This window comes from Xenopus laevis, chromosome 1L, assembly GCF_017654675.1.
Source record: "Xenopus laevis strain J_2021 chromosome 1L, Xenopus_laevis_v10.1, whole genome shotgun sequence".
Classification (NCBI taxonomy): domain Eukaryota; kingdom Metazoa; phylum Chordata; class Amphibia; order Anura; family Pipidae; genus Xenopus; species Xenopus laevis.
This window is the reverse complement of record NC_054371.1, coordinates 117,041,752-117,062,464: the sequence shown is the minus strand read 5'-3', so window position 1 is coordinate 117,062,464 and position 20,713 is coordinate 117,041,752. Positions and strand designations below refer to the sequence as shown.

At 38.4% G+C, this 20,713-nt stretch overlaps 1 protein-coding gene and 1 long non-coding RNA gene across 3 annotated transcripts; one reads left to right on the top strand and one right to left on the bottom strand.

Annotated features, from left to right (window-relative positions):
- Positions 1-959: 959 nt before the first annotated feature.
- On the bottom strand, positions 960-8,487 carry LOC108713376. The gene is made up of 2 exons (XR_001935144.2): positions 8,382-8,487; positions 960-1,539 (listed from the first exon to the last, which is right to left on the bottom strand). It is a non-coding gene; the product is annotated as an uncharacterized LOC108713376 (long non-coding RNA).
- A 106-nt stretch (positions 8,488-8,593) lies between these two features.
- On the top strand, positions 8,594-18,005 carry xpa.L (xeroderma pigmentosum, complementation group A L homeolog). 2 transcript variants are annotated; one of them, NM_001087885.1, is given in 7 exon segments: positions 8,594-8,650; positions 9,348-9,505; positions 10,794-10,904; positions 12,562-12,667; positions 13,131-13,296; positions 15,502-15,619; positions 17,465-18,005. In NM_001087885.1, coding segments are annotated over 6 exon segments (798 nt in total). In that variant the 5' UTR covers positions 8,594-8,650; positions 9,348-9,357; the 3' UTR covers positions 17,614-18,005.
- Positions 18,006-20,713: the final 2,708 nt, after the last annotated feature.

The following is a 20,713-nucleotide window of genomic DNA, read 5'->3' as shown; positions in this document are numbered from 1 at the left end:
GAGGTACAAAGTTGGGTCCTGTGACCATTGTGTCACAGGACCCGCATGACCGGCTCCTTGCCACTAGTGTACAGATGAAGCCCTTAACTGCTGAACATGTAGGTACTACGTGCTCTGCAGTCAAGAGCATTTTCCTGCCAGCATGTAGTACCTACATCCTTGGCAGTTAGAGTTAATGGTGGTAGCACACAAAAAACTAAAGTGCAACTTTATTATTACAGCTTACTTTAAAGGAGAAGGAAACCCTTTCGGCTCAAAACCCCTCCCCCCTGGGCAAATGCCCCTAACTTGTTAGTCACCCCTCCGTGCAGGTTCTCTCTTGCCGAGTTCACGGGCGCCATCTTCGTCTGAGCGCTCTTGTTCCTGTACTGATCGGTGTTTGGCAGCGTAAGGATCTACTGCGCATGCGCCCGAATTTCACGAAGTTTCCGATTTCTTTTTTCGGAAACTTAGTGACTTTTGGCTCATGCGCAGTAGATCCAACTGGCAAATGCGTCCTACTGCGCATGCGCCGCAAAATACAGGAAGAGCGATCGGTCGAAGATAGCGCCCGGGAACTCGGCAAGAGAGGACCTGCATGGAGGGGCGAACAACAAGTTAGGGGCATTTGCCAAGGGGGGAGGTAGGGGGTTTGCGCCGAAAGGGTTTCCTTCTCCTTTAAGAGTAAACTGATAAAAACATTGCAAAATTAAAAAAAAGATTTTGGGGGATTATTTTATGAACCAGAGATCTCCTATAACAATAACTCCAGCTTCAATTTAAATCTGCCACCAAAAACCTGCTGTATAATTTGAATACTCTGGGTACCAAAGCACCAAGGGACACAAAAATGACACAGATCTGGCATTTTCCGGATAACATCATTCTGTAGTCATACTTTAGGACTACTATCTCATGTAAACATTAAATAAACCCAATAAGCTGCTTTTGCTTCCAATAAAAGCTTAATTATAACTTACTTTGGAACAAGTACAAGGTTGTTTTATTATTACAGAGAAAAAGGAAATACATTTTAAAACTTTGGATTATTTGATTATAACAGAGTCTATGGGGGCATAGCCTTTCCAAAATTCAGAGCTTTCTGGATAACGGGTTTCCAGATAATGGATCCTATACCTATATAGTACATTTCATTCTCCTCCATGGTGGAAGATCTTCAAGCTTTTCACTTGGTAGTTGCACTGTGCTGCTACTGCCATCAATTAATTCCAGGTTTTCGGAGAAGCACTCCGATTCTAGCACAAACAGCAGGATGTTTGTATATGAATGATTGAACCTGTAAAGAGCTGAAAATGCAACAGATATGCTTGCATGGCAACAAAAAGTATGTGAAATCCTCACATGTTCATGATGGTACCTGTCCATTTAAATTAATCCGGTATTCGACATCCTCGATTCACTCCACTTTAAAAATGCCACCTTTTTCATCCACAGCGGTTACACCCTCTTTATTCAGTGCAGCATGTGTATCTTTTCATTACATGTTGTCCCTTGGACTTTGGATAATGCTGGGAGCTTTGTAGATTTAGCTGAACATATCTAAGACAAACCATAAAAAACAGTTAATATTCAAATATTTAGCTTCATGCAGAAGACCTAAGGTACATAACACTAAGATGGATTTGGAAATAAGTGTCGCATCCTGCAAATTAGTATTTCCACAGTTTAAAAAAAATGATGTATCTGATAAAAATCTAACATGTAAACTCATAAATGTGCCACTACATGTTCTGCCATGTCTATGGGGGGTTGTGGAATTGGACAAACAAGCAAATATTAAACAAAAAAACAAACAAATGTAAAATTATATATAAGCAGCTTTGTTTTATAAAGAAACCAAGTTTTCAGTATTGAAATATTTGTCTTTAAGCCTATGGCTACATTAACAAACGTTATTAAAAAATATACTAGTCAGTATTAAGACTACTGAGCAACATCACAAATTTTCATAGGCCTGTTCTTATCACTTAAAGGAAGAGGAAAGTTAAACTAAAGAAGTAGCTAGAAATGTTGTATATTATATTTTGGGCTTCTGTACCAACCACAGTCCTTTTAGCAGTAATGATCTGTGTCTCTAAAGATGTCCCAGTATCTCCCCATCTTCATTTCTACTGATTCACCTCACATATGCTCTGTGTTGCTGTCAGTTACCAAGCTTAGGGACCGACTCAAAATTTACAGTACACATAGGGTTGCCACCCAACCAGTAAAACACCTGCCAAGGCTGGGTCAGTATTACAAATTTATCGGCAATGTAGCTGCCGGTAAGTTTGTAATACACCTAACAAAAGCCTGTGGCCTACCCCAAGTCTGGTCAAAACTCACCTTTTTGCTGCCGGCTTCTGGCCAATCACGTGCTGTGGCTCCGCACCATTTGACGTCACAAATCACCCCATCCAATCACGTGCCGTGGCTCCAACCCTTTGATGTCACAACCCACCCCTTTTTTAAATTTTATTAAAAGGTGGCAACCCTAAGTACACAGAATATAAATGTATAAGGCTGATTAGTAATTAATATGGATAATTACTACATGGCAGCTCAGAAACCAGTGCAATTAGCATCAGAATTTAATAATCAGCCCTGTAGCATCAGCTTGTATGACAGGCCAACCTCATTTCTGCTGGATAAATTGCGACGACCCCTAAGCTTAGCTTCTCAACAGCTGTTTAGAGCCAACTGAGCATATGAGTATCTCAGACACTTTACAAGATAAGTCCCCCTGTGAAAAGTTTGAAGTCCTGGATCACTGCTGCCATTGAGAAGGTGAAATTTTTGGCTGGTTAAACTGAGCTCAGGGGTTGTTGCAAATTAAACAGAAACGGAGGTTGGCCTGTAATATAAGTTGATGCTACAGGGCCAATTATTAAATTCTGATGCTAATTGGTTTCTGTGCTGCCATGTAATAATTATCCATATTAATTACTAATAAGCCTTATACTGTGACATTGATATTCTATGTATACTGTATATTGTGAGTCAGTCCCTAAGTTCAGTAAGTGACAGCAGTACAGAGCATGTGCAGTGAATCAGCAGAAAAAAAGAAAAGAAGATGGGAAGCTACTGGGGCATTTTCAGAGGCACAAATCTTTACTGTTAAGGGTTGTGGTTGCCTTGGGCTGATTTTTGGAAATGTCACCAAAATTGCCAAATTTAGGAAACGTTTGAAGCCTGGTGCTTTGGAGTAGAAAGACATACATACCCAATTTGGATTCAGGGGAATGTGTACTTTTTTCTACCTTTGCCCATGCCAAAATGATGTAAATGTGTTGATTTTGCAGTATCTGGAATTACAAAATGGATAGCTCAAATGGGGTGTCTACAATTTGGGGCCCCTATAAGCCACATGCTTAGGCAAACCTATACATATTGGGCATCAAACTGTTCAGTGGACTCCTGGCAATCATATTTAAGGTGTTTTACATAGTTACCTAATGAAGTGTGGGAGATATGATGCTGTAGACTGGAAGCCGAGGTAGTTTGGAGTACATAAGATATATTTATCAATTTTTGATTCTCCAGAATCTGTTCTAATAATGGGTAGTTTTCTAGGGTTAGCCTACTGGAATGTTTGGCCTTGAAATCAGAAATATGCCATTTTGTGGAGCGGTGCTTTGCAAATTTGGTAGTGTACTGCTTGGAGATTTTGAACTATACAAGTGAGACCTCTCCATAAACCTATCTATATATATTTGGTATTGGTGCGTTCCGAAGACATAGAACTTTCCAAATCTGCTGTGATTGCGTAGATAAAAAAAAACATGTTTCTGATATATGTGATTGTAATATGTGAAACATGATTTTTTTCAGACAATTAGAAGCCTATTTTTTTTTTCCCAAAGTGGAACTACACCAAAATTCTAGCATATTTAAAAAGTTTAGGTTGTCCTGAAAAAACAATATATTGTTTTCCTGGGTGAACTAAAAGACCCCCCAAGGAAAGGCCCTGTAAAACTTTTTTTTCAAGTTCAAAATCCACTCTACCTTTTTCTACCTGCAGATCTATCTCTCAGAAATGGTACTATGATTAATGCTTAATAAAAAATACCATTATAAAACAGCTTCTGGATGTACTCTGTCTTTCCAAAAAGGCGACTACAAGATCCGATGTGCGTTGCTCGACATCTCCTCATTGCCAGCCTTTTAAACCGGAAGTTAGTTTTGGCAGCGGGCAGTGTAACTTCTTTGGCATAATTTATTTCTGTAAAAGCAGGAGAGAGGTGAAGGAATGCACGCACAGATTTAGGAGGGGGGTCTTCATTAGTTTTTAGATTTATTGCTGACCAGTGTGCAGCTGCAATCTGCCACTCGCTTGTTCTTACAGAAATAAAAGACGCCAAAGAAGTTACACTGCCCGCAGCCAAAACTAACTTCCGGTTTAGAAGGCTGGCACATCAGATCTTGCAGTAGCCTTTTGTGAAAGAGTGCATCCAGAAGCAGTGTTTTATAATGGTATTTTTTTTATTAAGCGTTAATCATAGTACCATTTCTGAGAGATAGGTCTGCAGGTGGAAAAGGGTAGAGTGGATTTTGAAATTGAAAAAAATTTGTGTTACTGGTCCTTTAAGTGAAAGAGTACAAAATGTTCAAAAATGGGCTGGCAATAAAAAGTACCAAATCAGCTAGCAGCGAAAGGGTTATTTTAACATTCTACACTGGAGCTTTGCACCTGCCTACAGTAGGTAGAAGAAAATCAATGTGTATACAGAATGGCAATTGTAGAATTTTTCCTCTGCACTTGAACACAAGTTTGTCATCTGAAAATAACTTTACTGTATATTACACATTGCAACTGCTAAGCTTACCGATACAAATTTTATTTTTTTGCAGAAACAATTTATCATCCTTGGTTACATAAAAAAAATAATCTTAAAGGTCTATTATGAAATTATAACAAGAATATGTTAAAAGCGAAGATATTTGACCCCAGTTTATATTGCCTGTATATGTAGGTTTATATTTTTAGAGAAAGCACCGTACTTGATTGATCGTTTCAGCAGTACAGCAGTATAGTGGACAGCTGTATGCTTTTCTTACAGAGTTGCAAAAGGAAGTCAGAAAAATTGAGAAATTACTGCACAGAATATGACAAACTAGTGAATAACGAAAAAGTTCATGATTGAGTGTAAACCTACCTGGAAACAAGGAAAAGTAAAGGATACAAAGATCTTAGCTGGACATTCCATTTTTTTTAGTATTTTGTTGACATTGTGTTCTTTTTATGAAGCTATGGTCTTCCCCCTTCCCTCCTTTTCAATGTAAAGTTGAGGGCACATTGGGAAATTAGTTGCCTGTGGTGAAATATTTGCTACCAAGATCTCACTGAATTGCTTTCCCAATGGTCATCATGTACACTGCCGGTGGGAGAACACAAGCATTGCTTAATTTTTCCAAAGTCACCCAAAGGAAACTTTGGGCAACTTCAAGAAAGAAGCGACATGCATGCCTTTCCATTGATGGCTCACTTTATTGCCAGTGGAAAGGCATTTCAGGGAGATTAGTAACCCATGGTAGCGGAGATTTAACAGGTGACTAATCTCCGTGTGCCATCAGCTCTACGGCAATAAGAGATGGAGCGACTAGCAGCTACTTTTCCTGGGGGTGGAGTTTTAGTTTACACCCCAAATATGAATGCAAAGGGTCCACTGAACAGTGTGATGACCATTGTGTGTAGAATTACCGTATCGGACGTTTAGAGACCGCAAAATGAAGTTAGCACATACAAAGTGTCCTGGAAAAATCAACAAATTTACTAATCTGTTTGTGGAGTAAAAACACAAAGATACATTGACCCCCAAAACAATATGTTTTAGGAAAGTACACATTCCCTTGAATTCAAATTGGGTACACATATTTCTACTCCAAAGTACCAAGCTGCCAAGCTTTCCTAAATTTAGCAATTTTAGTTACATTTCCAAAAATCACCTCAAAGCTTACATTTAGCAGAATCTTTTCTCCCACATAGCATTAGATACCAAGATAAAAAGATGATAAACATGAATGTCTGGAGTCCATTGAACAGTTTTATGTCCAATATGTAGGTTCACCTAAGTATGTGGCATATAGGGGCCCCAAAATTAAGACATCCAAACCGAACGATCAGTTCTGCAATTCCAAATACTGCAAAATCAACACAGCATTTTTTCAGTGGCAAAGGTCAAAAAAGTATGTTCACCCCAGAAAACCACACATTGAAAAGTAAACATTCCCCCCAAATCAAAATTGGAGTAGAAAGACTTGCGTACCCAAAGTACCAAGCTGCAAACCTTATCCAAGAAAAATCACCTCAGTTTCCACTTTGCAGAATCTTTTCTTCCACAAACCATTAGGTACCAAAATAAAACCGCCTAAATATGGACAAATGGGGTCCGCTGAAGAGTTTGAAACCCAGTGTATGTAGGTTTATCAAAGTACACAGCATGTAAAGACCCCAAAATTGATTTTGTGCATACTTATTTGATAGCTTACATTTAGACTAATTTATAAATACTACCAGTTTTATGTGGGGTAATGGCAACAGAAAATTATGGTGAATCCTGATAAACATATTTTTGGAAGGCAACACAGTAAGTTAGGTTGAAACAAGGCATACGTCCATCAAGTTTGACCTTTTAAGTGAATATACAACCTGCCCAACTACTAGTGGATCCAGAGGAAGTCAATAAAAACCAATTTGAAGCCTCTCCAAGTTGCCTCAGAAAGGAAAAAAAAAAATCTTCCTGACTCCAAGATGCAATCGTACTAGTCCCTGGATCAACTTGTACTACGAGCGATTTTCCATAACCCTTTATTCCCTCACTTGCTTGCTTAAAAGCCATCCAACCCCTTCTTATAGCTATAGAATGTATCAGCCAGTACAACTGATTCACATCTTGACAGCTCTCACTATAAAAAAAACAAAAAAAAAAACACTTCCAAATATTAAGACAGAACCTCATTTATAATAATCTGAATGAGTGACCTGATGTGAGCTGGAAGGACATACTGGTAAATAAAGCACATAAAATGGGTAAGAATGTCTTTCTATTCCAAACTACCATACAGCAAAGCTGCTCTAAAGGCACCAGTGTTAATGGCATTACTGAAAATCACCTAAAATTATTTGCATCTCTCACCCTATTTCTTACATACAATGGTAAAACACTAAATATGAACTCCCAAGGATCTACTGAATATGCCTACATATACCAAAGTAGGTGGCATGTATGGACCCCAAATGAAAATAGTGCATATGAATTTTTTCAGCTGCCAGTTTAGTCTTCTGTAAACAAAGCCCCCTGACTGTGGATTATGTGCCGCAAGCCCCCTAACAGTACAAAGACAGCCTAAAAAACATTTTTTGTAAAGTACACATTGACAAATCCAAAATGGGTAATTAGGTCTTTCTACTCCAAACGACAAAAGGAACAACAATGCAAGCATAATAAATTAAAAACAAAATCAAATACAATTGGGCAAATCAATGAAATAATGGATCTGACAGGTTTCAGAGCACTTTATCCAATAGCCATGCTGTGAAATCAACAGTTTTTAGGGGAAAAACACATTGTGTGCGTATGTGTGCACAGCTCTAAAAAGTGTCTATATGTGTGTATGGAGTCATCTAAATACTAATGCCCTCCATAGGACTCAAAATTCTGGGACAATATGAAAAAAATAAATAAATAAATAAATTAAAAAAAGCACATTAGCAAAGCAGCGCCAAGAAAGATTTTTAAAATAAAAGTATGCACATAAAACACCAGCACACTCCAAAACACTTCCCCATAGCTCAAAATTTTGCAGCACATAAACCTAACTTCACCTGAAAATATCACATAATGAGTACATAAAAGTCAACACCACCCTTCCCAAAAAAAACCCTCAAAACTCATCAGCATCCTTAAACCAACAATTCAAAACATGCTACAGTTTCAATAAATATTGGTAAAACAAGTCAACTGCTAAAAATTTTGGGGGCCTGAAAAATAATTTGCTGTGGGGCCCAGTACCCCATATATATATATATATATATATATATATATATATATATATACACATATATACAGTATATATTCCAATAGTGCCGTATATATTGCAATAGCTCCCCCGTATTATATTCCAATAGTACCGTATGTATCCCAAAATGCCCCCGTAATTACAATATTACCGTACATATTCCAATAGCGCACCCGTATACTAAATCCAAATAGTAGTACCGTATATATTCCAATAGTGCCCCCGAAAATATTCCAATAGTACCGTATCTATTCCAATAATAACCACGTATATCCCCCGTATACATTCCAATAGTGTCCTCATATTCCACTAAGGGAAGAACTGAATAAAATCCTTCCCTAAGAAAAAAACAACAATGCTGCCCACCGCAACCCACCACTTACTCACGAAAACACTATGACAGCGTTCTTCTCCAGGCAATCCCCGGCCCGAGCAATCACCTTTTAAAGAAGGCGCCAAATACGCGCAGAATGTCACGTGACGTAGACGTACACCGAGACGTACACGTATTCGTGACGTCACCCACGGTAGTAGCTACATTGAGAGAATTGGCCGACAGGAAGTGAGGAACTGGATGTTTATGTAGCTGCATTCACGGACTGGCAGCTGGTTTAGGAAAAGCGGGATTGCCCTTTAAAAAGCGAAACTGTCGGTATGGTACTGATTTCGTAATGCTGGTATCTGCGAAGCTGAATTATCACCTCCACTACGATTTAAGAATCCATTATCATTAAAACCATACATTTCAGAATACAAACAGTGGAGAGCGACATTACTAGTGTTTTATAGTAGCCGTGTTATGAATTGATGGTAGAGCTTACCCTATGAACCTTCAGTTAGTACTTCTTTCAGTATATGAAGCAAACAAAAGTGTATTTTGACACCAGTCCTTTAATTGAAAGATGTTTTATTTGCAACCGATTGCAGAACATTTGCATGAATGAAACTGCTTGTATTGTAAATGAGCCCTGAAAAGTTAACTGCGTCTTGTATGTTTTGATTTTGTCACAGCTTCCTGCCATAAAGAGATCAACTTGGTGATAATTGCCTATATACGTATGGGATCTCTTATTCACAATCCCAATATCCTGAAAGCTCCCAATTAAGGGAAGGGCATCTCCGATAGAGTCTATTTTAAGAAATAATTCTGATTTTTAAAAATCACTTTCCTTTTCACTGTAATAATTACATTGTGCCTGATGGTAACTAAGCTGCATGGATCCATATTGGGTTTATTTAATATTAAAATGTTTTTAAGATATGGAGATCCAAATTATGGGAAAAAAACTTACCCAAAACCCCCTAGGCTAAGCATTCTGCATAATAATGTACTACTATATCTCTTTTAGACATACAAAAATGGAGCCAGAACCAGAGCAAGAAGCTAATAAGGAAGAAGAGAAGATACTTTCTGCTGCAGTCCGAGCTAAGATAGAACGCAATAGGCAAAGGGCACTTATGCTGAGACAGGCCAGGCTGGCATGCAGGCCCTATCCCACTGGTGAAGGTGATCATTTAGAATGGTCAGCATATGAATCTTTCTTTTGTAGCTAAAAATATGGCGTGTGTCTTCCCTTGTTTACATAAACACCTTTTCTTAGATGTTAATTTGTTTGTCCTTATCAATCAGCCTATTTCCAAATCCCTTTGGTAATTCTGTTTGCTTTGTTATTGTTTTCTGTATGACTATGAGAAATAGATGCTTGTTTTAAAGTTTGTCATAAATACTTATTTTTTATTGATACTTAATGGTCACTGAAAGTTTTAGAGAGCATCTGCAAAATAGTGGCGTCCACTAAACAGCAGTACTGGGGTGACGAGCAGCATTGCCCCTTCACTGACTGAAATACGCCATGTGTAACATAACTTCATTTCCTGAATAGTATAGAGGCATTTCCAAAGTCAGGCCGGGGGCCAATTGTGGCCCATTTTCAAATTTACAACGGTCCTCCGCCTCCATCATGAAATTAATAATAATGCAGCCAGCCAGCACAGTGTGATCAGGAATCGCGTAGCCATAATATATGGGCACATTAGTGAAATGATCTGCCACTTGGTCTATACTGCTGCCTGTGTGCTGAAGGTGTTCGCAATATACACGTACTGGCACGTAGAGACGCGTCGATCTCACATACTTCTTTAGGGCTGAAGGTGCAATAGACGTACTGACGTGCCAGTACAGTGAACTAAAAAAGTATTTGACAGTGGCGCAACATTATGTGCCAATAGTGCCTATTGATAACACCTTCAGCACACAAGGCAGCAGTATAGACCAAGTGGCAGATCATTTCACTAATGTGCTCAAAAATTACTGCTAAGGCTATGTGATTCCTTGTTCCTGAGTTAAATAATGTTAATGGTTCAAAGAATGTCAGGCTGATTGGTCGGCCCCACACATTTTCACCTCACCAAATTTGGCCCTTGTTGCAAACAGTTTGGTCACCTATAGACTGTTGCAATTGCGGCCAGCTGCTAAAACTGCTGAGGCACACCGATTACCAGCTGGAAGCAGTCTGAAGGCAGAAAGCCACAGGGCTCTGTAGATAATTCACCTGCAAAATAGACTGCTGCTAAGAAAACCGTCACAACAAAAGTGAAGGGAGGGAGTTGTATACTGGGAATCTAATCATCTCCCTTGCAAGGACCAAACATGAAGTAGCTTCAATTTAGCTGAAGAAAACAATTACAATAGACTTTTTGTGATTACAACAGAAGGCAGAAGGTTATGTTCATTGCATTATGTTTAACAAGAGCTTATGCTGTCCCTCTAAATGGTTTCTCCATTTCTCTGGCAGGTATTTCTACAGTTAAAGCACCTCCAAAAGTGATTGATTCAGGAGGAGGATTTTTTATAGAAGAGGAGGAAGCAGAGGAGCAACATGTTGAAAATGTGGTCCGTCAACCTGGTAAAATATATTCATCTACATTTACTATAAATCATGTTTTAATACAGCACTGAATGAGAACCAGAGGTTTTCTGTCTTGCAGTGTAAATTAAGTCACTCAGGGCATGAAGACAAGTGAGAATGATGTCAGAGTCACAAGAAAGCAGATGCAGGAATTTCATTCCAATAACAGTTACGATGTGCTAGCCTTCATGGTTTCAGCAGCTGCAACATCCCTTAGGGCAGAAGGGTTTTAGTTTTGGTTTAAAAAAACACTAAGACCAATTAAAGGGGTTCACTGTGCCTCCCCAGTCCCACCTCCTTGTTATCTGCAGTGGATTATTAGATAGTATTTAAAGGGATACGAGTTTGCTTCTAATCTTGAAAAACAAGGCATAATATATTGCACAATAGTGTTGTTTCTGCAGGAAAAAATGTGCTTTAAAATTGTTGGCTCCTTTTACATTTGCATGGAGGTAATTAATATCCTTCTGTTGATGTGACTATTTGCTTGGCAATGCCTGTGCTTGATTTAAAACCAGTGGTGCAAACGTTAACCTAAGCTTAACCGAGGCAGTGTAAGAATATCTGATTTTTAAAACTAGTTAAATATATGGCATTTTTAACCTGCTATAAAATGCTATAAATCTGTAGAGTTGTGCAGCAATGTTCAAAGGGGCCATCTTCATTTTGTCTTCTGTCCGTTGCCGATATGGAGCTTGCAGGAGCATGCATAGTAGAAACTTATTCAGGATATAGATTGAACGGCACATGCTCCTCTCAGAGCCGTATCACGCTCTACAGAATTAGAAGCAGTCTTTGAACTCTGTTGCGCAACACCGCCGATTGAAAAGGAATGGATGCTGCGGGCAGGGAGCTTGGAGGGGGGGGCAGTAGAAAAGGCAGTGGAGGGGGGTGGAGGAGGCTAGGGTTTAGTTTTGCGTTAAGGGGCTTTGGGTAGAACTTCTCCCTTGCAACAGGGATTACAAGTTCTTTCATCATGGGTACTAGCTGTGTTTGTCTTGGTTTCCTATCATACTCCAAAACAGATATACAGATATGTTAAAGGAGAAGAAAAGGTCTGTTTACTTGGGGTGCCAAAAGTTAGGTACCACCAAGTGATTATATATACTTACCTCAAACCCTGGGCCGGTGCTCCTATCAGGAGAAAACTGCACCGATCTGGGGGTTTCTTCCAGTGAGCACTATGGAGTGATCATCTTCTTTCTTCAAATTTCCCGGGGCAGACCCATGCACAGTAGCACTAAATAGCCAACTTCTTTGTTAAAGTTCAGCTTTTTGTGATACTGCGAATGCGCACCAGCTCAAAGAAAGAATCTGATTACTCTGTGGTGCTCGCTGGCAGAACCCTGGACCAGTGCATTTTTCTGCTGATATGAGCACCGGCCCGGGGTTTGCTGTAAATATATACAATCATTTGGGTATTCCTAACTTTTGGCACCCCCAAGTAAATACAACCTTCCCTTCTACTTTAATTGGCTCCTGATATAATTAGTCCTGCTGTGTGAGAATTTGATAGAGACTGTAACTCCACTGGGGCGGGGGCTAATGTGAATAATGTATAATCATTGTAAGTGCTGTGGAATTGTGTCGGTGCTGTATAAATCATGGATAATAAAAAGGCAAAGACCACTCACTAACAACTTTTCTTATGCAGGACCTGTTCTGGAATGTGATTATCTCATTTGTGAAGAGTGTGGCAAAGATTTTATGGATTCCTACTTAAGCAATCACTTTGACCTAGCAGTCTGCGACAGTTGCAGGTAAGCCAAATTATATACAGGATCTCCATTTCTTTGTGATCAAATACAATATATAGATGTTGTTCTCTGCGATCCATGAGAGATGTAAAGTGTCAGGCTGGCCTGGGTAGCATTAATATAAATGGTATAAAAAGCAATCTGTAGAGTAAGACAGAATTATCAATATGGCTAGCTGTCAGAATGTTGAGAATATATGAGTTACAGGAAGTATTGATCCAGTTTATTCTTATTTATAAGCTATAATGCCACTTTTTCTTCAGTGTTATAGCTTTTTAAGATGGTACTGTAATAGAATAGTAGGATTTGATATTTGATAGAAAGTGTATAGTATTGGTAGATATTGCTCATTTGAGTGTTAAATTGTGTTCTATAAAATAGCTAACTGGTCAAAATTAAATGATTTAATTAATTACAACACCTGTATTAAGTATTGTTTTTGTCTGATGCCTTTGCCCCTTTTTAGAGATGCAGAAGAAAAGCACAAACTAATAACGCGTACTGAAGCCAAGCAGGAGTATTTGCTGAAAGACTGCGACATTGACAAAAGGGAACCAGTTCTAAAATTCATATTAAAGAAAAACCCTCATAACACTCATTGGGGAGACATGAAACTTTACCTTAAAGCACAGGTATATAATGACTGATAACTAAATCTTCATGGTAGGGGCTTTGTTTAACTCTAGTTTAACACTAGTTCACATACGGAAGTGGAACCGATATCAGATACCCATTCTGCTCCATTTTGTGTATGCCTTTAACAAAACATTTTGACACATTGATCTTTACATTATTTTGTGCATAAGGGGCAAATCTCAAATGCAGGTAAATAGATATAATTCAGAAGGCAACACTCATTAAATGTTACCACAATAAATATTTATAACTATCAATTTAAAGGAACAGTAACATCAAAAAATGAAAGTGGTGAAAATGTAATGTTCTGTTGCCTAGCACTAGTAAAACTGCTGTGTTCTCTTCATAAACACTACTATAGTTCATATACACAAGCTGCTATGTAGCCATGGGGGCAGCCATTCAAGCACAGGATACATAGTAGATACAGATACGTACTGAAGAATCCCATAGTATACTACAGAGCTTATGTTATATACTGTGTATCCTGTGCCTCATTTCAGCTATGAATGGCTGCACCAATAGCTACACAGCAGCTTGTTGTATAACCTGTTGTATAACCTGTAGTAGAGTTTCTGAAGCAAAAACACCAGTTTTACTAGTGCAGAGTAACAGTACATTATAGTTTCATTACTCTAAACCACTTATATTTTTTGATGTTACTGCTCATTTAAAGCATATACAAACCATCTATAAGCAACGAATATCCAGAAAGTTCCTATAAATTGTTTGCCAGTTGGTATAGGACCCCAGAGAAATTATGAGATGAGACTGATACCTAATATTCTATGTTGGAGATGTGGGAATATTGTCACATATCTGGTGTGAGTGCCCAGTATTACATACATTCTGGGATACAAAAGGTAAACTATGTACTGAGATTACAGGTAGCTTTATCGCCAAAGTTAATATTATTACGCTCTCCAGGTGAGGAGGTTTGTGTTAAACAAACTCTTTTGCTCTCACTATTAATAGCAGCACGCTCTCTTATACCAAAGCATTGGAAAAACCATCTGTAGCAGAATGGCACGCCACAGTAAATGACATACCACATGGAGAAATTAACAGCTTTTTTACACCATACACATACATCTTTTATATTACTTGGATGCCTTGGGTCTCATATTTAACAACATAATATAATTTTTCCTAATCTTGTGTAAAGATTGAGCTGCCCACCTAGTATTTATCATGTTCACCGCCTCTAGTATTTTTGTTACTGTTATGGTTTTTGTTTTAGGACAATACAAGCTTGAGATCAATATTTTATTTTAAACATTGTTACACACAACATATCTAAAGTGGTCATTGTGAAAATAAAAAGTATTAGCACAGGAAAAAAAAAAAAAGGAATATGCAAACCCTGAAAACGAAGAACTGTTAATATAATACATTTTCTTACAACAGTGCCACCTGCTGCCCTACTGTCTACAATCAGGGAAAAAACATGATTTTAGTATTATAAAGTTATTTACTGATTGGGTCAAGCAGGCTTCTCTTTTGACAAGGTTACAGATAGTCATAATTGTTTAATTCCAGCAGATACACATGCCAAATCTCACCGTGGTGTTAGGCTGAGATCCCAATCACTTTCTTTGCCTTCCCCATGGACATGCTTATGAAGATGGTGCTTCATGAGCCCTCAAAAAAAGGAAATCTATACCCCCAAAATGAACACTTAAGCAACAGATAGTTTACATGATATTAAGGCAGCCCTTATTTTTTAAAATGGCAATTTTCTATTTATGATTACCCAATGGCACACACTACTAGAAAAGTATATTATTATGATAATGGTTTATTTAAATGGAGCAGGGTTTTACATGGGTATATTTTTCCATTAAAAGAGATGATGGTGGTGTTCGGTTCTGCCTGATATTCTTGGGTGCAGCATATTTTATTTTTGTTCTTCACTGACCACCTGGTCTAGGGCATCCTTCCAAGGGATGTTTTTGGCTCTCAAAATACCCAATAAATTGCTTTGAATTATATAATACATCTCCAAACATCAGTAAATAAATTAGGTCCACTGTTTTAAATATGACGAGCACTGCAGTAAATACCCTTCCATCCAGTATGGGGGAAAAATTCAATAAAATGGTGTGATGCAAAATCATCTCTTGTATTTAGTGAACCTTAAACGAAAGGCGGTTGTTTACAATTCTATCTTGCTAACATATATTGCATTCACTGCTCTGCAGGTAATTAAACGATCACTAGAAGTATGGGGCTCTGAAGAAGCTCTTGAAGAAGCAAAGGAAGTACGAAAAGATAACCGAGACAAGATGAAACAAAAGAAATTTGACAAAAAGGTCAAAGGTGAGTTCTGGTATCTATACATATAAGAGGTATATGTTTTAATATACAATAAAATACTACAACAGTGCCACAAATGATAACCTCTTATATATTACCATTAAGATGGTTATGTCATAATAGGTGCAAAGCTTGCTACAGATCTAATCGCCTATATCAACCAATCAGTAGCTAACATTTACTGGTCACCTGTTTAAAGCAAACATCTTATTGGTTAGTGTGAGTTACTGCACCTGGAAAAACTCTGTGCCTTTTATTATATGGGGGTGAATAAACGAATAGTATTTTTGAATACTTGTGTGTAGTATAATTCTAAAATATCTGAACAGGGATTATTGTTTTTTAAATATACAGCTTGGTATAAGGAGTAGGTTATTATGTGCTCAGAGCATTTTTCTTTGCATGGAAATGGGAGTTGACATATTGCTCATGTCAGCTGACATTAATTTAATGGCGTTAATGGAGAAAAGTTATACTATATAAACAATGTACGTGATCTATACGTGGCTTGTACTTCCCACATTTGGACTCAATATTTTTGTATAGAATCTTATCAGGAGCCGTTTCATTGCAGGAAGCAAAATTCCCCTCTCCACACCTTTAATGATGAAAATCCGGGCTGACACATAACAGGATATTGAGTGATATCCATGCCAACATTTTCTTACTTGAGCAGAATTTTTTTTTGTGCAGAGGTCCTCCTGTCAGTGCTCTATGTGCAGCAGCGTGGTTGATTGTCACTAAAGAACATTAAGAGGGATGGGATGTACTGTACACCACGAAAGGTAGCAATGATCAAAACTGTCCATGTGCCCCTAGAATTTTTATACGATATTCGATAAAATATGTGTACGGTGGGAAGACTTGGATACTGGTTGGCTTGTCGATCTGGCACCTTTGAAGGCACCCGAACATCAGCCATTGCTAGTGCTGAATCAGATACTGGTAGAATTCTATTGTTTCTACCTGTATGTCTCACAATTCAGCCATATTGTGTATTCAAACAAATGATCTTTCCAGGAAAGTTGACTTGAGCTTCACCAAAAAAGATCAACTTGATAAACACTGCTCAGTTCTTGCTTCTGAAATTTAGAACAAAGCCCGTAATATCTAAATCTGGGGTGAAAGAGTGAATTGATAAATGTGAGGAGGCAAATTCACCAGTGCTGACCTCCAGAGAGAGGGTATCATAAAAACATCAATTGCTGATGTGGTAATGGCGGAGCTCATCCGGAGTCGTCTGTCCTCCTGCTCGATCGCGGCTCTCGTGATACACCGGTCACTCCTTACCGGTTAATGCACCAATCACCGAAATCGCTGCGGAGCGCTGATGTAATCTACATATGCGTCTGAATAAAGGCGAACATTGATGTTACTAGTGCCAGACTCCTGAGTAATCCTTTATCAGCACTCCAGAGCGATTTGGGTGATTGGCTCCGGGGAGAGGGAACTGGGAGCCTGCAGTCTCTGTAAAGTGGCATGGTAGATTTGTAGGATCCTAGGGCTGTGGGCGCTGAATAAAATTGCGGCCCAGTGTAGGATCTAGCCCTATGCTCCACATGTCACCTATAGTCCTCCTCCTTCTGAGGGCACCAAAAAGAAACTGAAGACGAGAAGCAGGCAGGGGATGTAGCAATGGGCAGGATGAGGAGTCACTTTTAACCTTTAAGTGTCCTTTTCCAGCTGCAGGATCTACATCCCCATGATGCCTGTGTCCCCCAAATCTAGGGAAGAGAAAGTGTATTATTACACATCCGTCACAGTTTTAGCGAACAGGGCATCCATATTTTACACTGTATATTTTATTCAGCTTTACTAACAGGTTCTTATTATGTTTTTCTCTACTAGAACTGCGTCGTACTGTGAGGAGTAGTTTATGGAAAAAAGAAGCCAGTGGCCACCAACATGAGTATGGACCAGAAGAGCATGTAGAGGAAGATTCATACAAAAAAACATGCATAACATGTGGCTATGAAATGAACTATGAAAAAATGTGATTTCTTTAAAAAAAAAAAATTCTAATAAACCATAGAAGAGCTTTTTGCAATTCATGGACTTTTTAAAAACAAAAAAAAAACTGGCTTTAACTGGCCATATATAGAGCTTGGTGTTAGGGCCAGTTATTTTTAGCTTTAAATCCAACCATTGCACCATGTGTGAGATCTAGTTACCCTTTATATGTGACCATTGTGTAAAAAAAAAATATTCTGCAAAATGACTCCCTTTGGCTTGAGTAAGTCCAGGCCAGCTGGAAACAGTACACATCTCAGGCAGAATCCAGATACTTTACAATAGTGCCATACCTGTTTTATCATAGTTGTATGACTGGCCCTCCCAGTGTGGTCAAATGTATTATGATTTGATTTTAAATACACTTTAATAAAAATAAAATGATGCAGCATAGAGAAAATCTGAAAAAAGTGCTTAGCTGATTAACGCTGAAAGAACATAGCACAAGACAACGTTTTGGGTCCCAGTTTTTTCAGTGTGCTGCAGCACATTGTACTCTACAGACCACCAGGCAGGTCAGGGGAACACTGCAAGTACCTTACAACTCACAAGGTGGTATCCACTTGGACAACACTCCACTATTGAGTTGTATCAGCTGACTTAGACTGAATGATCAAACGGCACAGTACTTGGCTGTGAGCTGTCAGCATTAAAGATAAAATGAGCAAAATGTAAGTTTATAGGGCCCATAGTTCTTTCTGCACAATGTGTGGTCATTGCTACATTGGCAAATCAGAAAGTTTTGCATGTGAGAGTAGGGGCTGCCATTCTGGCAAATCCTCTACAGATAGACATCTTCTCTCTTAAGTGTCTGTACTTACACAGATATAGATCATCATGTCTAGAGGAAATAGATTAAATTAATGTTGATGAACTAATTTTTGCATGAACAAAAATGTTCTACACTGGATGGCATTTTGCATTGGTCTGTGCCATTGATCTGTGCCCCAGTAGTGTTTACATAGTGAGCAAACATGAACAAGACTGTTTAACCATTATTACTTATGGTTTTTGAGTTATTTTGCAGCTCTCCAATTTGCAAGTTTAGCAATCTAGTGGCTGGGGTCCAAATTTACCATAGCAACCATGCACTGATTGGGATATGAATAAAGAAGGGCCTGAATAGTAATAAGTAGCAATAACAAATGTATAGCCTTACAGATCATTTGTTTTTAGCTTTTGTTTGAAAGCTGGAGTCAGAAGAAGGTGGCAAATAATTCAAATACTATTAAAAATGAAGGCCCAACTGAAAAGTTGCTTAGAATTAGCCATTTCCTTTAAAGGAGAACTAAACCCTAAAAATGGATAGGGCTAAAAATGCCATGTTTTATATACTGAACTTATTGCACCAGTCAATAGCACTACTGTTTATATAAATAGGCTGCTGTGTATCAATGGGGGCAGGTATTCAAAGAGAAAAGGCTCAAGTTACACAGCAGATAACACCATTGTGTTCTACAGAGCTTATCTGTTATCCACTATTTATCCTGTGCCATATATCCTTTTTTTTTTTAATTTCCACGATTGCTACACAGCAGCTTGTTTATATGAACTATAGTTTTACCAGTGCAGAGCAACAGTACATGATATTCTCATTACTTTAAAACACTCATTTTTTTTGTGTTACTGTTCCTTTAAAGGTTGTTTGGCTTAATTATTTCTCCACTGCTTTCCCGGACTGCTGATAACATTGCATCACTAGTCAGCTATCCTCCAGCAGAGTCCGATTCCCACAATGCCTCGCACATTTTGTGATTTAACAGGCCTGAGAAAGAGGAGGCGAATATGTGCAGGCCATTGTGTTAATACAAGAGAGCTGATTTTGAATACATGGTTTGTGTAATTAGGCAGACAAACTGCTTAAAGATAACTTTAAACCATTACAAATTGGAAGATGATTTTTCATTATATGCAAAAAAAAAAAAAAAAAAGCCATTACTTGGGTAGACATCTATTTTATCATAAATTGCTATACAAAAATAAGCAACAAAGGAAACAGATGCAGACTGCACAATATTTGGTTTGTCCTCAGAGTACCACAGCACCTAACTATCACACATATGGAAGGCGAGGCACTGCAAGCCTAAAGTTTTGCTCCACCGAAATACAAAGATTCTTCAGAATGGCCCAGAACCGCAGCACAGGGATCCCCATTTCAAATCAGAGTCCTTTGTGGTGTGGATGAGCCTCATTTGATATTTGGTTGCCGTAAAGTGAGCTAAACACAAGAATGAGGAAGCATGGCTCTAGTGCTACACAGATTCCTACCTACCTTGGGCCACTGGACAGAAGTCAGCTTTGTTCCTAACTCCCAGAATATTTAGCATAGGCTTCAGATCTAACCCTCTTTATCACATATGTCACACTGCCACTTCTTTTTAAATCATTCAAGATACAAAAATAAATATGACAGCTCTACAGGGCATACCAAGATCAAGCAGCATGCACTGCAAAGACCAAAGCATACTTGCTCTTCTTGTTCCTTGTGGTGATGTCCCTTTTAGTCATGCAGACTGTAAGCAAAAAAGTGGCAAGCTTACACCACCTTGGATAATACCTGGGTTGGTTAAAAATGGCAGACTCATAAGCAGCCAATATAATCTCTTCCGCTCTGGTATAGTTGTGCAAGAGGATTTAGCCCTAATAAAAGGGGATTGGTGACTTATAGATGTGAGAAGGGGGTTAAGGAGAGGTTTTTGACCTTTTAATTGTTCTTTGTATAGTCCTGATTTATCTGTGTGTTTGTTACAATATTTGTTCATTATCCACTGAAATGTAGCTGTTCCATTAGATTACTGGAAACACCACAGCACTGTTCCTCTGTCCATTCACAAAATGAAAAACAGAAGACATATATAAAACACTCCCAATATAAACTGTTGCAATATTTAGGTTCCCAACTTCAAGAACACCGACTCTGCCAATATCAGTAATTCAATACTCTTCAGTTTCAAAGCATTAAGTAAGCGTCTATGATGCAGGATTTTATAAAGCCATATCTAAACCCAAACTGTATACGGTGTATGTCTATGGGGTAGCTACAAGTGTATCTTACCTGTTCACATCAATTTACAGGACAGTACAACC

Excerpts from the sequence above, each read along its gene's own strand:
- xpa.L (XM_018230704.2), top strand. Across the intron at positions 10,905-12,561 it reads AAATGTGGTCCGTCAACCTG|GACCTGTTCTGGAATGTGAT; the intron begins GTAAAATATATT and ends TTTCTTATGCAG. Across the intron at positions 13,297-15,501 it reads AACTTTACCTTAAAGCACAG|GTAATTAAACGATCACTAGA; the intron begins GTATATAATGAC and ends ACTGCTCTGCAG.